This window comes from Aythya marila (assembly GCF_965140915.1).
Source record: "Aythya marila genome assembly, chromosome: 2".
Classification (NCBI taxonomy): domain Eukaryota; kingdom Metazoa; phylum Chordata; class Aves; order Anseriformes; family Anatidae; genus Aythya; species Aythya marila.
In genome coordinates this window covers 17865112-17883486 of record NC_139043.1, presented here as the reverse complement: position 1 = coordinate 17883486, position 18375 = coordinate 17865112, and the positions used below count along the sequence as shown (strand labels likewise).

General features: G+C 47.1%; 2 protein-coding genes across 2 annotated transcripts in view; both read left to right on the top strand.

The window, feature by feature from the left end:
• The window catches only part of LOC309875222 (myosin-IIIa-like), a gene marked incomplete at both ends in the record, with an annotated part of 58144 nt that extends 57592 nt beyond the window's left edge, over window positions 1-552 (top strand). Inside the window, one exon of the mRNA XM_082754370.1 lies at window positions 438-552. Within this exon, the coding sequence (XP_082610496.1) occupies window positions 438-552 (115 nt within the window). The remainder of the gene's footprint in view (window positions 1-437) is intronic.
• A 2453-nt stretch (window positions 553-3005) lies between these two features.
• The window catches only part of GAD2 (glutamate decarboxylase 2), a gene marked incomplete at both ends in the record, with an annotated part of 35203 nt that continues 19833 nt past the window's right edge, over window positions 3006-18375 (top strand). Inside the window, 7 exons of the mRNA XM_082754850.1 lie at window positions 3006-3081; window positions 3224-3283; window positions 3437-3586; window positions 4582-4815; window positions 8926-9016; window positions 9855-9967; window positions 14026-14141. Coding sequence (XP_082610976.1) covers window positions 3006-3081; window positions 3224-3283; window positions 3437-3586; window positions 4582-4815; window positions 8926-9016; window positions 9855-9967; window positions 14026-14141 — 840 coding nt within the window. The remainder of the gene's footprint in view (window positions 3082-3223; window positions 3284-3436; window positions 3587-4581; window positions 4816-8925; window positions 9017-9854; window positions 9968-14025; window positions 14142-18375) is intronic.

The window sequence follows — 18375 nt, the reverse complement described above, 5'->3', positions numbered from 1 at the left end:
CCCAAGCTGGCTTGCCATCTGAAAAAAAAAAAATAATAATAATAAGACGAAATGGACACTTACAATGAGCTCAACAGGCAGGTTAAACACAGGCCAGACAAACCTACACCAGCTGAAAAACTGGTTCAAAGCCAGTAGGCAAAAACTGCTGCAAAGCACCCACGTGTTCTCAGTGTTTTTATGTCCTTTTATTATGTCCCCTTCGTAGAAGAACATGTTGTTCTCCTGTGTTCGTCTGCTCTCCGGATAATGTGTTTGTTCTAAGGTGCCTGCTTGATGCAGCACGGGGAGATGAGGCCTTGCAAAGTCGGTTGATTTTTTTTTCTTTTTTTCTTTTTTCCTGTCCTGAGGTGGAGGTTAAGCAGTCGATTAGGAATGTTTGCCAAGGTAAATGTTTTTATTTTAATTTCTGAAACACTTCTGTGCTTAATCTCTAGGTCAAGGGTTGCCGAAAGCCCCCTGGAAGAGAGTAAACCCGAAGATAATCCCTATGACTACAGAAGACTGCTGCGGAAGACCTCGCAGCGCCGGCGCCTTATCCAGCAGTTCTAGCTGCTGCTGCTGCTGTTGCTGCTGCCATTTGGCTTTTATTAGCATAATCTTTTTTATCATTTTATACCATGAGCATCCTTTTTTTTTTTTAATCTGCGATGTTTCAAGTTTACGTGTGTGTTCATGTGAATACGAATTACTGTAGTTTACAGCCCATCACCGTTGCAAAGGGACACTGTCAGTCACGTACCATATACTTTAAAAAATAATTAAAAAACAGGTTTTTCTTCAGATACTACTGCTACATCTTAAAATTACTAAACATAAGCAGCTTAAATCTAGGTTACTTTTCTCAGTGCATATCACTTTCCTTTGTGCATTTCATCAGTCTTACCCAATTAAAATAGATCATTTATTTTACAGTTTCCAAGTTAAGCATTCAAATTTCCATATGCACCTTCAGAAAACCTTAGTTATTTTTTCTAATAAATGGTTTTACAGGAATAAAAAATTACAAGAACACCATAGGGGAATTTCTGTTTATTTTAGGTTTACAATGCCTAAATTTGAGGATGAACTGTAATGTGGTATCCCTGTAATGAAACAAATGAATTGATTAATTGGATAGCATACTATAGCAGTTTATTTCATTATTGACTTAACTGTAAAGCCAGTAGCCAGTTTTAAAGGTCAATATTGTGTGTATAATTTTTATGTTGGAGACATCTATTTATGGGAAGTATATCCAGCCCTGTCCTCTGCCTCTGTGCTTTGTGACTAAACGATGAACTTCTAAATCGTGTTGCTTTGTTCTGCTTTGCATTAGATTTTTTAGGAATCTTAATCTCTGGGGTGCCAAGAAAGAAATAGAAAGACGCTCTCTGGTTGATTGCTGCCTAAATGTAATGATCATTCTTAATCAGTTCCACTAGAAATTAAATAGAAATAAAAGCAATAGCCACTGCGTTCAAAATTTCCCCCGATTCCTTATTCAAAAGACCTTATTTCACAGAAACCACGCAGATAATTGCTGTGCTTCCTTTCAGGATTCATAATTGCACGTTCCCAGCTGCAAAACAAGAGAAGGCAAATTTCATGAAGCCCGTATAAAGGCCTGATCCTGCTCTCTTGCTTAGCTCTCCTGAATATTACAATTAGCAGCAGCAAGTCACAGAGATTGGGTTTTTGTTTTCCCCCACCCAGACACTTGACCTTGCCCCAGGGACAGGTAGCAATTCCTTCCCAGTCTCGAAGAAGCTATGAGGCCACGGCACTGGGTTAAACTTTGCTGCAATGTAAAATTTGTGATAAATTGTTTAAATTTTGAAATCTATTTTAAAGTTGCTTTCTCATGTATTATTAAAACCGTAAATAAAAAGGCACAAGGCAGTGTGATGTGGTTGGCTGTGTCTGAATTCCACCCAGAAGTGACGAAATAGGGGACTGGGGAACAACAGGGCGAGGTGGGGAAGACCTCACAGTGGCCTCTTGCCATGGGAAGCCCAAGTGCCCTTCTCCATCTCCCTAAAGCCGATGCCCTCAGAGATGCCCTCAGCTGTGGCAGCCCCCAGGGCTTGGCTGTGGGCTCTGGGTGACGAGGGCTCGCTGCAGGGCACCATATTGGCCTGGTACAGCCTCCCCTGCCTTCCTCCTGGGATCAGGGCTCAAAATCTGTGGGCTCAACACTCGAAATCTGTGGGAGGAAAAGCAGCCACGGTGGGCACGGCTCCTGCAGCCCCCAGGGGAGCTCCGGGTGCCTCCAAAATCGACGTCGGGGAGGCGAGGGGAGCAGGGCTTCTCCTCCTTCCCCCGGTGCAGCCTCCCCAGGGCGCAGGGAGGCCCGGGGAGCCCTCGGGGCTGCCGACAGCTCCGCCAGGAGAGGGAACACCAGGAGAGGGGAGCAGCGGGGACACCGCCACCCGTAGCCCGGCCCGACGGGGCCCCCGGTGGGGCAGCCCCCTCCCCGCCCTGGCAACGCCCTGCTCGCAGCCCTGCCGATGGGGAGAGGAAAAAGGGGGGGCAATTTCTCAGCGCTTTCCATCTCACGCCATAGGGGAAGCCTCCCCCGAAGCTCCAGGGGGGGGTCTCAGAGTCAAATCGGGACGGGTAAATAAAACCTTCCCCTCTTTTGCTCGGCACAGCCCGCTGCGAGGGGGTGGGAGGGGGACACAGCCGCCGTCGGGCTGCTCTCCCCCGTGCCGTCGGTGCCAGCCCCGGGGTGGGGGCTCCGCGGCTTCCCCCCTCGCTGCGAGCCGGGGGGCGGCAGCGGGCGGCGCCTGCGGGTCACGATCGCGGCGGCAGCTCCGCGGCGCGGCCCCGGGGGCGCCCACGGGCGCTGCTCCCACCCACGCGTGCCCGGGGCGCCCCCGCCCCTCCGCCGCCCGGCGCAGCCGCACACATTTTGCACGCACATTTCCACGAGCACACACTCAGCTCACCCTCCCCAGGCACACCCGCTCGGACCGCCGGGGCTTGCAGCTCGCCGCTCCGCTTCCCTTCCCATCCCCTGCGCCATGGCCAGCCCCGGCTCCGGCTTCTGGCCCTTCGGGGCCGACGAGGGCTCCGCGGCGGCCGAGAGCCCCGGCACAGGTAGGGGGGCACCGGGCGGCCCCGACGGCGGCCACCGGGGCTCCGAGGTAGGGGGTGGGTGGGGGGTCCCGGGGAAGGAGAGGCGGGTGCCGGGCTCGTAGCCCCCCGTCCCCACGGCTGTCGGCCGCGTTTTGTCTTGCAGCGAGAGCCTGGTGCCAAGCGGCGCAGAAGTTGACAGGAGGCCTGGGGAACAAGCTGTGCGGTAAGGGCAGGGCGGCCCCCGGCGGCAGGGGGGCTGGGGGCGGCCGCGGGATGCGCCCCTCGAGCCGGGGAATTGGAAGGGGGGGGGGGAGAAGACGGGACCGGGGGCTGGGGCCGCGGTGCTGAGCCCGTGTGTGTCCGTGTCGCTGTCAAGCTTTGCTCTACGGGGACGCCGAGAAACCCGTGGAAACCGGCGCCAAGGCAGCCCCCGGGGCAGCGGAGCCGCGGCCGGTCTGCACCTGCGACAAAAAACCCTGCGGCTGCCAGAAAGCCGACGTGAATTACGCCTTCCTGCACTCAACAGGTAACGGAGCTCCCGGGGCGGCGGCGCGGCTCTGAAAAAGACCGAAAAAGTCCCCAAAAAAAAGGATGCTGCGAGCGGGGAAGTGCCGCGGCCGGGGGGACCCGACGGGGCGAGGAGGCTCCGTGGAGCGCCCAGCCCCGGCCCCGAGCCCCGCCAAACCCGCTAGAAATAAAGAAAAAAAAAATCCCGAAAAAAAATGAAAATTAAAAAAATAAATAAAAAAAGCAGCATAAAATAAATTAGCCCCCCGGCGTGCTGGAGCCTGCAGGTCGCTTTTTTATACGGGGCAGCGACAGCAGCGACCTTCCCGTTGGAGCGCCTGGGATGCGATTAAGGGTGGCGGCGAGGAGGGAGAAGCAGGCTCGCACCGCTTGACTTCAGCTGGGGGTATTTATTTTTGTCTTTCCCCTTTTCGCTTGTGCTGCAGCCCCCGGGTACCCTCAGCTGCCCCAAGCAGGGCTTTGAGGGCACCGCTCAACCCCGTTGAGCGGTACCGGGTGCGTGCTGCTGGGCTGCCCGGCATCGCCCCCGAAAAAGGCGTTTGGTTATCAACAAGTTCCCTGCCAAGCCTTACGCTGGGCACTCGCGAGGAAGGTCTTTTATTTTTGCAAGGCAAATGACAGGTTTTCGAGTGCTTCTTGTAACATTTATTTTCCAGTCCTTGTTTTTCCTTTTTTTTTTTTTTTTTTTTTTTTTTTTTCTGATCATTTTCACTTTTTTTTCTTGTTTACCTGCTCTCTTTCATAGTCATAAAAATTGGTCTGAAATATACTGCAGGAAAAATTGCTGTTTTAGTAGGAAATGAAAATCTAACTAAATCTCTGAAAACGTTCCTTAAAATATGATCTTACCAAATTGCTTACTAAATAAAAATAAAATCCACTTTTACTGAACACAGAGAAAAGATTTCCCAGGCATAAAAGTGAGAAGCCTGTGCCCAGTATCTGTGTGTAAGGTCATAAAACGAAGTTAACTTTTCCTTTCTCCGTTCCCAGACCTTCTGCCAGCATGCAATGGAGAAATAACAACGATGTCTTTCCTCCAAGACGTTGTGGACATTTTACTTCAGTATGTGGTGAAAAGTTTTGATAGATCGACAAAAGTTATTGATTTCCACTACCCAAACGAGCTGCTCCAAGAATATAACTGGGAACTGGCAGACCAGCCACAAACCTTGGAAGAAATTTTATTGAACTGCAGGACAACCCTGAAGTATGCAATTAAAACAGGTAATAGCCGCCCTCCTTTTCTACCCGGTATGGTCTCATCCAGTGATTAAAGGCATCGTTTCATTTTATCTTGAAGCATCAGAGATGCGAGCAGCCCCTGTATTTTGCCAGCTGCAGGCAGTTTCTATTAGGGACAGGGATCGCTTTCCTAAACGATGTAAAGCCCTCGCAGCCCCGTGGCGGTGGTGGTCGGTGCAGCCTCACACACCCTTTCTAATTTAAAATAATTCCTCCGTGTGTTGGGGCTGTCGAGCGTGGCATTTGTCAGCCACCTTCGCAACTTCCCTCCGTCCTTTTTTGTCCATTTTGCTTGGTAGGGGCTGGGACCGGGTCTGCTCCTCTCAGACATGGCGATGCCGAGCACAGGGGTGGCTGGGGCATCCCTTCAGGGAGGGCACAAGAGACCGGGACCACCCCATTTAGCGGCCAAAATTCCAAAATCTCAATAAGCATCCTATAAGTGCGAGCGCCCAGCGGCCATTTGCCACCTCTCTCCCCTTACCTGCGTGAGGACATAAAACCTGGAAAATTTGGCAGAAGCGTCTGCAGGATTTATATTGTGGTGGGTTTTTTTTTTTTTTTTTCAGACTCAAGGAATAAAAATGATCCCCGAATTGTTTCAATAGCCGGTTTTTGTTCATTTTTCACTGGGGGTGAGTTGATTCCTGCCTGGGCAAGCTGGGGCACGGGGCCTGCCCACGCGTGGGGAAGCCCCAGGTCCCCACCTGGGGCCACCTTAAATAAAACGCCAAGGAGCAGACAAAAAGCACAGCGGCAATTACAGCGGGACTGGGAAATAACGCGGGGTGCTGAGAGCTCTTAGTGGGAATCTGAATTGCTGAGAAATTGCCTAAAAATCAGTGCGTGCCAATTACCGAGAGAGACAAAAGGCTGCTTTGTGAATCGAGGCTGCGGGGAAAACAAAAACCAGGTTTTGTCACCTTTTGGGAACAGACTGATCCCAGTAACCACTGGGGTGGATCTTTGTAATCCTCTTCGTTTAGGGGCGGCAATATCCAGCTGGGTGCTTTTGATATACAAGTCTGGTGCTGTCACAACGTCTGAAAAATACCAGAATAAATAGTTGGGTAAATGATATCCACCGGTACACAGTCGATGAGTCCAGTGATCCTTGTGATGTGTCTGGACAGGGTGTAGGAAACATTTTCCCTGAACGCTGTGAAACATGGGGTCTGTGAATCTGTGAAATCAAAGAATAGGGTTTCTTGAGCAATTTTCGTTAACCTGCTTTGTGAAAGCCTGTTTCACATAACCGAGCTATTTTCTGCATCCAAAAAAGACCCTTCAAAATAGCGTTATCGGTTCCCTTGCCTAAATATGCGAGACTTTCCCTTCTTTGCATTTTTTGTTGTTGTTGTTTTGATGCAAATTGCACTTTCCAGGCTAGAGGAGCGGTGCTGGGGTGGCAGGGCTGGGAGGCACGAAATGTGCCGGATTTCCACTCAACCCCGTTTATTCAGAGTAAAACACTTGAAATGCCCTCAGAGAGGTGAGGTTTCTGGAAAAGAAATCGCATTGCCTCGATTAGCCTTGGGGCCACAGCCAGCACCCCACAGCCTGGCACTGACACCCGGTGGGGATGTGAGGGGCCAGAGGGCCAGGTGCCTGGCTGAGGGGCTGCAGGAGGAAGGCACCCGCTCCTCTCCGCTTTCCCCTGCCATGTCTGTCCATCAGGGATGTGGTGGAAGCGGGTTTGTGAGGGCAGTGTGTGGTGTGGTGTGGTGTGAGCGTGGCCCTGGCCTGTCACAGCCCTGGCCCGTCACCTCACGATTTATCCAGGGGTGCGTGTGAAGGCATTGCATGTGATAAACCTCTCGGTGTGGAGCACAGCTCTCCCACCGCCCCCATGTCCTGTGTGTCTGTCATGGTCACCGCTTTGTTCCTGACGGCCAGGACAAACGAAGCGCCTTTCAGGCAGGAGGCACCCGAGCCCTGATTTTTGAGCCCCTCTCACAAGCTCATCTTGCCCGGAGCCTGCCTGCCAAGCAAAGCCGCAATTTTCCGCAGCTCGCTCACGTACTGGGGTGCCACAGGGATGGAAATCCCCGGCGGCTGGGACTGGGGTCAGGCTGGCGAAGTGGGTTTGTGGCCGTGGCATGCTGAGGATGCGTTGCAGAAGAGCGGGGCACTGAGGGAAGGCGTCTGTGCAAGCAGCAGCTCCTTCTCTGGAGATGTCACTGCAGGGAGGGGACGTTACTACAGGGAGTTGTTACTACAGGGAGAGCGCTGCACCCCCCTCCGTGCTCCAGGGCAAGGCTGTCGCATCCCGCCCCTGTAGCCAGCCCCTTTCGTCCCCAAAGCGTGAGGTGGGCTGTGAGGTTTCCGTGAAGAAACAGGCAGTGACAGCGAGGGTGTCCCCTGGGGCTGGGTGCTGACAGAGAGCTGCTGAGATGCCGCCGTGGCTGCAGATAGGAATTCTCTTGTTCCGCAGCTTTTCAAGGTGGATTTATTTTGTAAACAAGAGTCTTTTTCTGGCCTCTTCGAGTCTTCTAAAAATTCACCAAAGGCTTTCAGCACATAATTCCTTGCTGATTTCTGGCAGAAGTTGGGAGCTAGCTAGGAGCTTGGCTGATGTTGAACCCGAGATACAAATACTGAAATCTCAAAAATAAATAAATAAATAGATAAAACAGAACATCACGGGGGAAATGCAGAGCCCCTGGTGCAGGACGGCTGTGGCTGTGTGTGGCTTTGATGGCAGTAGCAAGGCACACACGTGCCCCAGAGCCACCCACCCAAGGGGAGAGCAGGGGCCAGATCCTGCTCTTGCTGCTGGGTCTCTGGAGGGCTTTGCCCACATGCCCCAGGCGGCACTGGTGGGGGAAGGAGGCAGCTCAGGGCAAAATGCAGCCAAACAGGCCAGAGAGAGCACCGGGTTTGTCACAGATGAAGGATGCAGGGACAGGATTTGGTTCCCCCCCCCCCCAGCCCCTCATCCCTGTGCTCTGCCCCCAGAGCCCAGCCAGTGCCTTTGTGCGCAGGGAGCTGGGATCCGGGAGTGATTCCCTGTGCTGCTCCATGAGCCGCGTGTCTGTGCCTGATAAGGGACCACCGGAGACCAGAGATAAGTTTTCCCTCGGTTCTGGGTCTGCGTTTCCTCAATCATCTTGCTCTATCTTTTGTTTTCTGTGGTGGCAATAACAGAGCCTCGTCTGCGGGTCAGGACAGGTGTTTTTGAGGCAGAAGAGGCTTTCCTTCACGTCAGACAGCATTTAGATAATTGTTAACCTTCCTTAATTTGTACTGGTAATTGTGCCACTTAACAGCAGCTTGCAGGGAACAACTAGAAAAAAGACGAAAAAAAAGGGGGGGAGTTTTAATGGTTTCTGTTCCTTGTTTTAATGTCTCCAGACACATTTTTAAGAAAAATCTCTGACGGGATTTTGGAAAAATATCTGGAGCCAATTAGATTAACCACATAAATGGACAATCAGCCCATTGAGGATATTCTTGTGCATCCTCCTGATGTGGCAGCGATGCTGGTTTTGTTTAAAATCACAATTGCAAGCAGCCAGGCTGTTGTAATTGCAGCTTGGCAGGGAAGAAATGACAAGTACCGCCACCTTCCCTGCCATCTTCCTGCAATCATCAGCCTTTGAGTCATGTGCAGAGCAGTCACCAAAATGTTCCATTTTCTCATTTTGCCCCATCTATTATAATCATTAGCCATTCATCACTGATGTTATATGTACTGGCAAGCTCCTCAGATGGTGTCTCGTGCGTGCCTTTCAAACCTAGCCAGGCACAAACCCATTCGGTGACAACATGTGACACACGACCAGGAGTGAGCCGCTGTTTTTGTGAGGCACCATCAAGCTCATTTTCAAGGCACATTGAAAGAATAATGGGGGATGCCGGAATGCATTATTCTGTGCTCAGTGAAATTACTCAGATTTACTTCATTTGGAATGAGAAAGAAGAGAAATCCTGCCTTTTCCAAAATATATATATATATATTTGCTGTTTGCTTTATTTCATACCTTGAAAGCACTTCCTTCTGTATAGAAATCCTTAGGTAAATACACTGCTCAGCACTGAATAGTTCCAGTCAGTCATCAGCCTTTTGATAACGTTTTCCGTTTTATGCAGGGCATCCTAGATATTTTAATCAACTTTCAACTGGATTGGACATGGTTGGGTTGGCAGCAGACTGGCTGACATCAGCAGCAAACACTAATATGTAAGTAGCAGAATTTTTTCATGATATTAAATATCATTTTACAGTTATACTGTACAGTATTAACTGGTATAGCTGAATGGAAACAGGAATACTTTAATGTTAAGCGTGCTAGAAAAACTGTTGTCTGCTTTTTAAATGATTGCCCTACTTATTTACATGAAGATTTCAACATTGTTCTGTAGACTGTCTTCTATGAAATTCCATCATAGAAATATGATGTCGGCTTTTCTAACCCCTCAAAATGTACAGAAAAATTATTCTAGTGTTTTGCATGCATAAATATGTGAAATGGAAGGTGTGCTAAGAGAACAGTTGCATTAATATGGGGGGGTAGGTATAATTCATACTCAGAGCACTTAGAGCCATTGCTTTCTGTAAAAAGGAGGTGCAGAATTTAAAATGTTTTTGGTATTTTTTGCACTAAGGGGCTAGGAAGCATTTTTGTGCACTTGCTTTATGAACAGCTTTACGAACTGTCTTGTCATCATGAACAGGACTGTTAATGTGCATGCATCTAGATATGCAAATAGGTTTTGGCAAGGCAAAGGTCTGGTTCTGGCCAGCAGCTCTTGAATTCAGGACAAAGCCTTGAGCCTGGAGGAGGTGGGCATGATTTGTTTCACTGAACTGGGTAGAAACAGAGTGTCCAGTGCTCTTGGCATTTTTCCTTTTAGAAATCTGACACGAAATCAGAAGAAGATTATCAGAAGTGTAGTAAAACAGAACTCTACCCAGTGCAAGATAGAGTGTATTGTGGCTATAATGTAATGTAATATTGGTAACAGATGTGTTAGTGTTGTAGCTCAAAGCATTAAATATGGACATTACTACATTTCAGGTTCACCTATGAAATTGCTCCAGTGTTTGTACTTTTGGAATATGTCACACTAAGGAAAATGAGAGAGATGGTTGGCTGGCCAGGGGGCTGTGGCGATGGGATATTTTCACCTGGTACATGATATTTCAAGCTTTCTTTATTTTTCAGACTATGCTATGTGACATCCCCTGTAGTTGGAGATCAAACATCATTAAATATGCATGTTCAAGAGGACACTTGCTAATAACCACCAGTGGCCTCTTTGAGATAAAGTATTGCATGTTTATGAATTTCAGGGATGTGATTATGAGAGTCTGTTTGAGCAAATTGCACTGCATTATAAGCAGCTGTAATGGCACATGGGAAACGTAATCAGAAGAGACATTGCCTTGCAGTTTTGCTTTGCCCCCACTTTCCATGGATTACATGAAACAGAAGGAATATTGTATTAATAACGGAGCAAAGAAACACAACAATGCTGTCCATCACTGCAGGGGGAATTGGAGTGAGGAGGGAAAAATGTAGCATGCCTTTAAGCAAATTGAGTGGATGGGTAGGATCCCACCCATGTTACAGTTTGCATTTAGCTTTCCACATGTGAGCTGGCCTTTGGGGCTCAGTGGGGGTACCTGGGTGGCTCGTTACCCTGAGTTCTTGAAGGCTCAGAAACCTGGTTCCTTCAGGGCACATCAATAAGGCAAAAAATTAGTGTAATTAACTGTGGAGAAATAATTGACTCTTAACACATATTACATTGTTAATTTTTTTTAATCATTCCACTTATTCTTCATTTTTACTTTGTCACCTCCTATCTCACTCTGGAACTTTGTTGCTAAAAATTTTGGCCTATCTGTCTCCCCAGACTGAAAAAAAATAAATAAATAAATTACATTAGGCAGAGCATCTTGGCATGTCAAAAGAGAACAGACTGATAGTTCGTGGGGAAGGAGGTCTTCTGGAAAAAAATGTTCATTGACCTATTAGAGAGGAAAAGAGCATTTGGACTGTCAAGCCAAAGGAAAGACCTTACAGATAACAGCCTAGGATGTATGACCCTCCAAGTGCACGAAGGATGAAGTTCATGCTGTGTGGAAGATCAAACAAGACTCATTTGCTGCTGACCTCTGGCATCTGAATGCACATGAAGGAGGTGGTGCAGGAATTTTGGGTTGGTCCTTTCCACAGAGGTGGAGAAAAAGGCTAGGAGAGTTTACATTATTTCTCATTGAGTCCTTATGTAAAAAACAGTGAGAGCAAAAGCTCTGACAGCTTCTACTGTAGTGCTTAGAGGTCCTGACCAGAGCCATGATCTGGAGATCATGATCCATCACGCAGGACAGCATCTAAACATGTATCATGAGCCCAATTCCTAAGACAATGTTTTTTGAAATGTAACACTGATTGGTCACTATCCTGACCTGACAAAGTACATCTGGTATTCAGGTCCTCCGTTTTCAGGTTTCAGCCAGGATAGCCCTGCCAGGCTGGCAAGGGACCTAGTGAGGGAGAGGAGAGCAATAGCAGTGCTGCTCGGCAGGACGGGATGGGCAGAGGCTGGGCACAAATCTGCCCCAATCTGGTACGCTGTGCTTGAGATACATTTCCTGACTGATGCTATCTGCCTTGGGAGGAGAGAGATCCAGGTCTGACGTCTGCAGAGCTAGGATGCTACCTGGCATGACGGATGATGGAGCTGACTTCATTCAGCTGTAATGCCGATGCTCTCAGGAGCAATGTAGCAATAGGAAGAGAAACAAACACAGGGGGGAAGGGGGGATGTGTCTTCTGTGTTTCTGAGCTTGTTCTCTGAGCTAAAAGTAAAGGCTAATAAATTCATGTCTCTAATTCTTCTTCTCTTCTATCTGACTAAGCAGCGGGTATCCCCAGTTCCCAGCCATGCAAGCCAAAATAGGTCCTGAGGCAGCCAGAGCTGGGGCAGGCAGTTTTGGGGCCACCAGCAACACCAGGACAGGCTTTCTAGCAGGCACATGTATATGTAATGTCTGGTTTGTGGAAAGTTCATGTTTCTAATTCACTCTTTAAAAGGAGCAATACCCAGGGTGCAAGTTCTGCTTTCTTAGACAATAATCAAAATCACTTTATGCTGTCTCCTCTTTTCAAACCATCACAGCTTCCAGTGAAGACAGAGAAAAGGTTCTTGCTCTCTGCATTCTCTGCAATGAAATGTACAGTATCGATACGTGCAAAACATAAAGGCCTGATTAGGATCTCCAAATTTTGTTGGTGTGTTTTGTTGCCTGCAATTAACGGTGGGTGTAAACACAGCTGCAGAATTAAAGGCAGAATGTGGGCTCATTAATAAGTTTAAGGTAAAATGGCTAGGTAATAAATAGTAGGAAAACCTGGAAACCTAACATTTCAGTCTTGATTCTTTTGACACCGAGCCAGTGACTTTGGACAAGATAGGCCAAATTTCTTCAACCTGGACGCCTTAGATCAGTCACCTAAATCATCAACAGTAGCTGCTGCATGACATCTGCATGTTTTAGGGACAGGAACCTGACCATTTCCTCTAAATCTCTCCATTTCTCATTTTGTCATTTGTCAAAAGAGGTGTAGAAGTATTCTCATACCTCTCAAGGTATTTGAGAGAGGAGGAAAAAGCAGCCCCCTGGTCTGTGCTGAGCCCCATACCAGCAGTGCCATTTCTCTGTTCACCTGGATTCACACCAAGGCCCGTGTGGTCAGGGAAAGCCCAGAGCAGGGGTGGCCTCACTGCAAAAGCATAACTAGGACACTGGGTAGAAGTGAAGGGCAATGCACAATTTCTGTGAGCTCTGGAAAGCAATATGTATACTTCCAGCAGGATAAATACAAATCATGCATGAGTCAAAGCTATGTTAAATTTACCAGCACATGTAGTCTGCTGGTATAACATGTTGTAATGTCACTGCTTTCAGCAGAGATATCTTGATGTGTTTAGGGCATGGATTTTATTTTATCTCTCTTTGGCTGTCCAAGCATTGGGTATCTACCCTGGGCCCATTACAGCAGCTCCTGTCTATTCAAGGGAGAGGGGTGGATGCATCTGCAGTGCACAGCATCCCAGCTACTGCTGAGAGCTACCTTAGGATGAGCTGAGCCATCCTCTGGAATTGTCTGCCTCATGCTCTTCACTCTATTTTTAGATGGATGAAAGTTAGGTTGCAGTCAGACCTGTTCACTTAAAAGCCTAAAACCATAATCAGTATACACTTTCTCTTTGTATAAATATATATGCATAAGCATCGATATAGAACCGATCTGTATATATATGCACTATATATACAGGATAAAACTGATGGGTTTTATATATACATGTATGTTTGTGTGTGTGTGGCTGTGTGTGTTCATATGTAAAAGTACCCAGACTCTGCCTCAGGTTCTGCATTATATTCCCATAGTGCTCATGCAGTATCGATGTGTAGTCAAACGCTGCTTGACTGTAGGCACAGAGGCTCAGTAAAAATCTTAGAAAGGAAGAATGAAAAGCATGCTTTTAATGGATGCATTGATAATTTAAATACAGAAACAAAATACTGTAGACCTGTCAGCTGATGCTTGAAATGGGTATTTTAAGTAAATGTACCTCAGGGATTTTAAGGACAGAGTTAGGGAAATGTGACTTTTTCCCCTCGCTCCCATCAGGACAAATGAAAATAAAAATATATTTTGGAATGACACTTTTTCCTTTCTCTTCCTTCTCCCCCTTCAGTTATCCAGAAGGCAGTATTCATTGGGACACACTGTGTGGGTTTCTTCAGAACCAGGGCATGAAATATCACCCTGCTTTGGGAAGGGAGAGCATGGGTTAGGTCGCTCTTGGAAGCCTCCTACGAAGTTGCCTTGTGGTGGCATGTGTGGAAAGGAATGGGGTTATTGTGTAGGTGGCATATAGAAAGATAAGATTGGGGACTAAAGGAAAAATGATGGGAAAAAAAAATAGGATAAAAGGAAACTCCAGTCACTTTTTTTGCAGTAGTGCTTTATGCATAAATTGTTACCCAGGTGTAGTAGATCTGTTATTGTACAACCCAGCTGTGAGGGACCTCAGGATGAAGAAACCACATTTCTGCTCTTGGGCAGAAACGTTAACATTAGAGTGAGGAAAACTGTAGCAAGACTTATCATTTGTACTGGAATGGTATTAAAATGCATAGAAAAAGTAACAGTGTATTACTGTGGACTCCAGGTGGTGCCATATCTAACATGTATGCTATGTTGATTGCACGTTTCAAGATGTTCCCAGAAGTTAAAGAAAAAGGAATGGCAGCTATTCCCAGACTGGTTGCCTTCACATCTGAACATGTATGTGTTTCTGTTTTTTTCCTATCTGGTATACCTGTTTGTATGAATTCATGACAAAGAAAATAGCTAAAAAAGAGTTGGTAGCCAACTGTCTTCATTTCTATTATTCCTTCAGTGGGAATGAAAAAATGGGAAGGGGCTGGCTTCTCGATAAGTGGAGGGATGAGCTGTGGACTTCTCTTTGGCTGGAATCCAGGGACAGAAGGCTCTATAAACCATTGCCCTTCTTTTTATTCTGCCTTGGGTCTCTACCAACACTGATGTGGATGGGAAGGACCACAGCAAGCAGTGAGAGCTCAGCATCGGGCTTCTGATTATCTGGTGTTTGGGTCCTAGAATCATAGAATGGCTTGGGTTGGAAGGGACCTTAAAGATTATCGCACTCCAACCCCCCTGCCATAGGCAGGGATGCCACCCACTCGATCGGGTTGCCCAAGGCCCCATCCAGCCTGGCCTTGAACACATCCAGGGATGGGGCATCCACAGCTTCTCTGGGCAGCCTGGGCCGGTTCCTCAACATTCTTACAGTGAAGGATTTCCTCCTAATGTCTAGTCTGAATCTGTCCAGTGACCCAGATCCCTTGGGGACAGCAGATCCCCATGCCTCAGAGTACTTCTAGCTGACCCGACCCTGCTGTTCCTTCGCAAGAGGGTGATAACACATGTGAAGACAGTTGTATTAGAGTGCTCTGTGTAGAACCAGCAGCTGTGGTATGCTGTGGGGCACTGGGCTTTGCTGTGGGTCTGTCTCTGAGTGAGGCCGTCAGCATACCAGGGTTCGCTGCAGGCACCAAGAACTGGTTGTGCTGAATGGGGGTTTCTGAGGTGAAGGGAGGTGGGTGTCAGGGGACCGGAGTGCCCATGTGGGAGAAATGTGGGTTTTTGCTTGTATAATAACCATGTTTTCTGTCATGCTAAGTCATGTTTCTGTGTGTATTGTGGGGATTATTTGGACTTTAGGGCCATTTAAAACTCCTTGCAGCTTATAATGGAGAATGTGCATGCAGGATGAAGCGGGGGGGAAAAGGGTTGTACTCAGTAAGGGCTGTGAACTGTCTTCAGGCTTCATGGTCCATTTCTAAATTTCTTTTCAGCAAGGTGGGCTTGGCCACCAGGACTCTTTGATGACTGAGCTCAGCAGGACACCATCCATGCTGGGTGACTACATCTGCCTGGCTGCCTTTTTTGACTTATCAGAGAGTGTGTTTCCAGTCTGTGCAATTGAGAAGAGCTCAGTGTCCTAACAACTGATCAGAAATACTTGGGAGGCAATCCCTCCAAGCATGCCTTTCATGGCATTAGGATGAGATACAATACAGAACGGCAGGCTCCACGTTGCAGAATAATTGCCCCCAAAGCAGTCGGACAAAAAATATTCTATGAGTATGTAGCAACTCTCCAAAGTTCGCTGCACAGCTAGAGATCCATTATTCATATGAAAGTTACAAACCTAATAAGTATTGCAAATAAGGTTCAGCATGATTATTTAAAATAACAAATCCTATTAATCATTAGAGAATTTCATTGTATTCATAGCATTGGGATATTAAACAATGAGCCAAATTGTGCTATCAGTCTCAAAATAATGAAATGAGCTTTAATAATTGTGTTTTCATGCCAAGGAAGAAGCAGCTCCCTTAGCAAATTAAACATTCCAAAGTCAAATATACCAGTGAATCCACAGGCTAGCATCTGAAATGTTACATTTTAGAAGTAGCCTGAAATTGCAGTTTTGTCCTTTCCTCAAGCAAGTTTTTATAAAGTATGTAATAGCACATCTTCTAGGGAAGATGAGAAACCAAGCTAAGTGAAGGCAGGAACATTTAACTCTTAATTACCCAGCAGGCAGGGATCAAGGTTTAACCTTCAAAATAGTAGAGACTGTTAAAGGAATTGCAGAAGTCTATACAAAACAATCCGTTTTTAGTTAGAAAATGTCATGCAGAACATGAATAGACGGTAAGATACAAGAATGGCATTTGTATCATTTATCATGTCATGCTGATCTTCTGCTTCCTTTCAAATTCCCCAGTCTGATTCTACTTTCTCCCTGCCACAGTTGGATGCTGTTGTACGATGATGACCACAGAACAAGCAGTCTTTAAATGGCATACTGTCGTTTCCCCGTGATCTGCACATAGCATGATAGTAAACAAAGCTTAAAGTCACTGTATCTGCTTAGAAACATTGAGATTTTTTTCTTGAGATTTTTCAGTCGGAAGCAAAGATTCCAGTATCAGCAGTTTTCAGACAAGAATATCAGCATCAAGGACCAGACTCTATTTTAATTTCTGCCAATCTAGAGTTTCCGTTATTATAAATGAGTGAAGTTACTCCACAGTTGCCACCAATATTACAGGAATCAGAATCCAGCCTCACTCTGATGCCATGATGGTTTCAGCTGCCAGTGGAGAAGAAGGGAAGGGAGAAGTAATTTGCAGCTCCTCAGTAATTCCCTTCCTAATTTAGGAATCATCATGTGCCTAAATTAGGAGCCTCACTCCCTGCACAATCAATCAGTGAAGAGAGGCATCTCTGGGGTGAAACTCAGAGCATCCAAATTAGGAACGTAAATGTTGCTTAATTTAGATATTCTAAATCACCTTCAGGAGGGGTTCACCTACTTCTGTGCATTAACCATACAGAGACACCCATCTCCTGATATACACAACCTACATTGGGTGCCTAAAGTAGGTTATGTGACTACTCCAACCCTGCACCTGCCTGATAAGCAGCTTTTCCCCAGGCTGTTCAGTAGGACTGTGCCATCTCTTACACTCTGATTCTGTTCATTTCTGTTTCACCAGGGACAGTGAAGTACATTATAACTGCTTAGGCTGGGCTTGGCTCGGGTATAATTGCAGTGAGGTGCACTTGCACTCAGAACTTAATTTAGTCCTCTGTGTTCACCATTTCATCATCAGTCATTCTTGATTCTGCACTGGTGCAGGAGCAGAGTGATGTCCTTCAAGGCAGCTGTTCTGGACTGCTTGTGACGCAGGAGACCTTGTCTCAGATGGGTAAAAGTGATGGATGCCAGTTGTAGAAACCTATTTTAGTCTATCGTTCCACACACAATGAAAAATCTAAGGTTAAGGCCTCCTCCTATGTCCCCGTTGCATCAGCTTTAGGTTGGTGTGAGTGTTCAGATGAGCATGTCCTTTTTTTTGCCTTCTCAGAATATTTTAATTGATCCATTTGTCTACAAGGCAAGTGCTATTGCATTTTAACCACTCCAACTAGCACTCTCCTAGACAGCATCTGGCAGTAACTGGGAATAGCATGGATCAGAACATCCCTGGAAGGTGAAAAGGACAAAGTCACTGTACTCTGAGGAGAAAAGGGCTGTGGAGAGGAAAAGTTTAGATGCAGAGAACTAGCCAGATTCCCATTACAAAGCAGTCCTTGGTCCTTTTATCCAGTTAGAAAGCCAGCAGGGCATGGAGAGGCTCTTGCTTCCTCTGGCATCCCCCATTGGCATGGCTTTTGGGGTGAAGAGGCTCCTGCCTGAGGCTTCACTGGCAATACAACTCCAGCAGCCACTGGCTGTGGTGGGAGGATCTGGTGACCACTCAGGTATAAGAAGTCAGACCTGTAGACAGACAGACATAGCCACAGGGACCTCATCATCTGGGGGAGAGCTGGGAGCAGTGGCTTGACCATGGTGGTAGGGTAGCACCCTTGCATGGACAGTGCGTGTAGCATCCCCACAGCGATCAGATTAGTGGAGGCAGTTTGTGATAAATAGCTGCTTCAGCTTCTTGCACGCTGATTTCCCTTCGTGGACAAGGCCCATTACATACAGGGAGTATAGAAAACTACACTAGTAGCTGCAGGAGAAGGATATTTTTTGTCTGAACAGTTGCTGAAATCTAGCACAGAGATTGCTGGCTATAAGACAGAAGGAAATGAAAATTGACTTCTGTCCCAAAGCAGACAGTTTGACAGACCTCCCTTTCATACAGACTTCAAAAGAGTCTGATTTTGTTTCACTGTAGATAGGAAAGCCAATCTCTTTGTCCCAGCATTGCTGTGACACATGATGTTGCTCTCTAGCCAGGTTCCTTGGAGGCAACCTTCAAAGCAATCCAAGTGCGGCCAGTGTGTCAGGGCTTCCAGGGAAGGTTTGAGAGACCTGGAGAGCCCATTTTCCATTTGGTGGCATCAATTATGAACCCATAAGATACACTTCTAAGCGCATAGAGTAAGTAGGGAGTGGTATTGTTTCCTCACA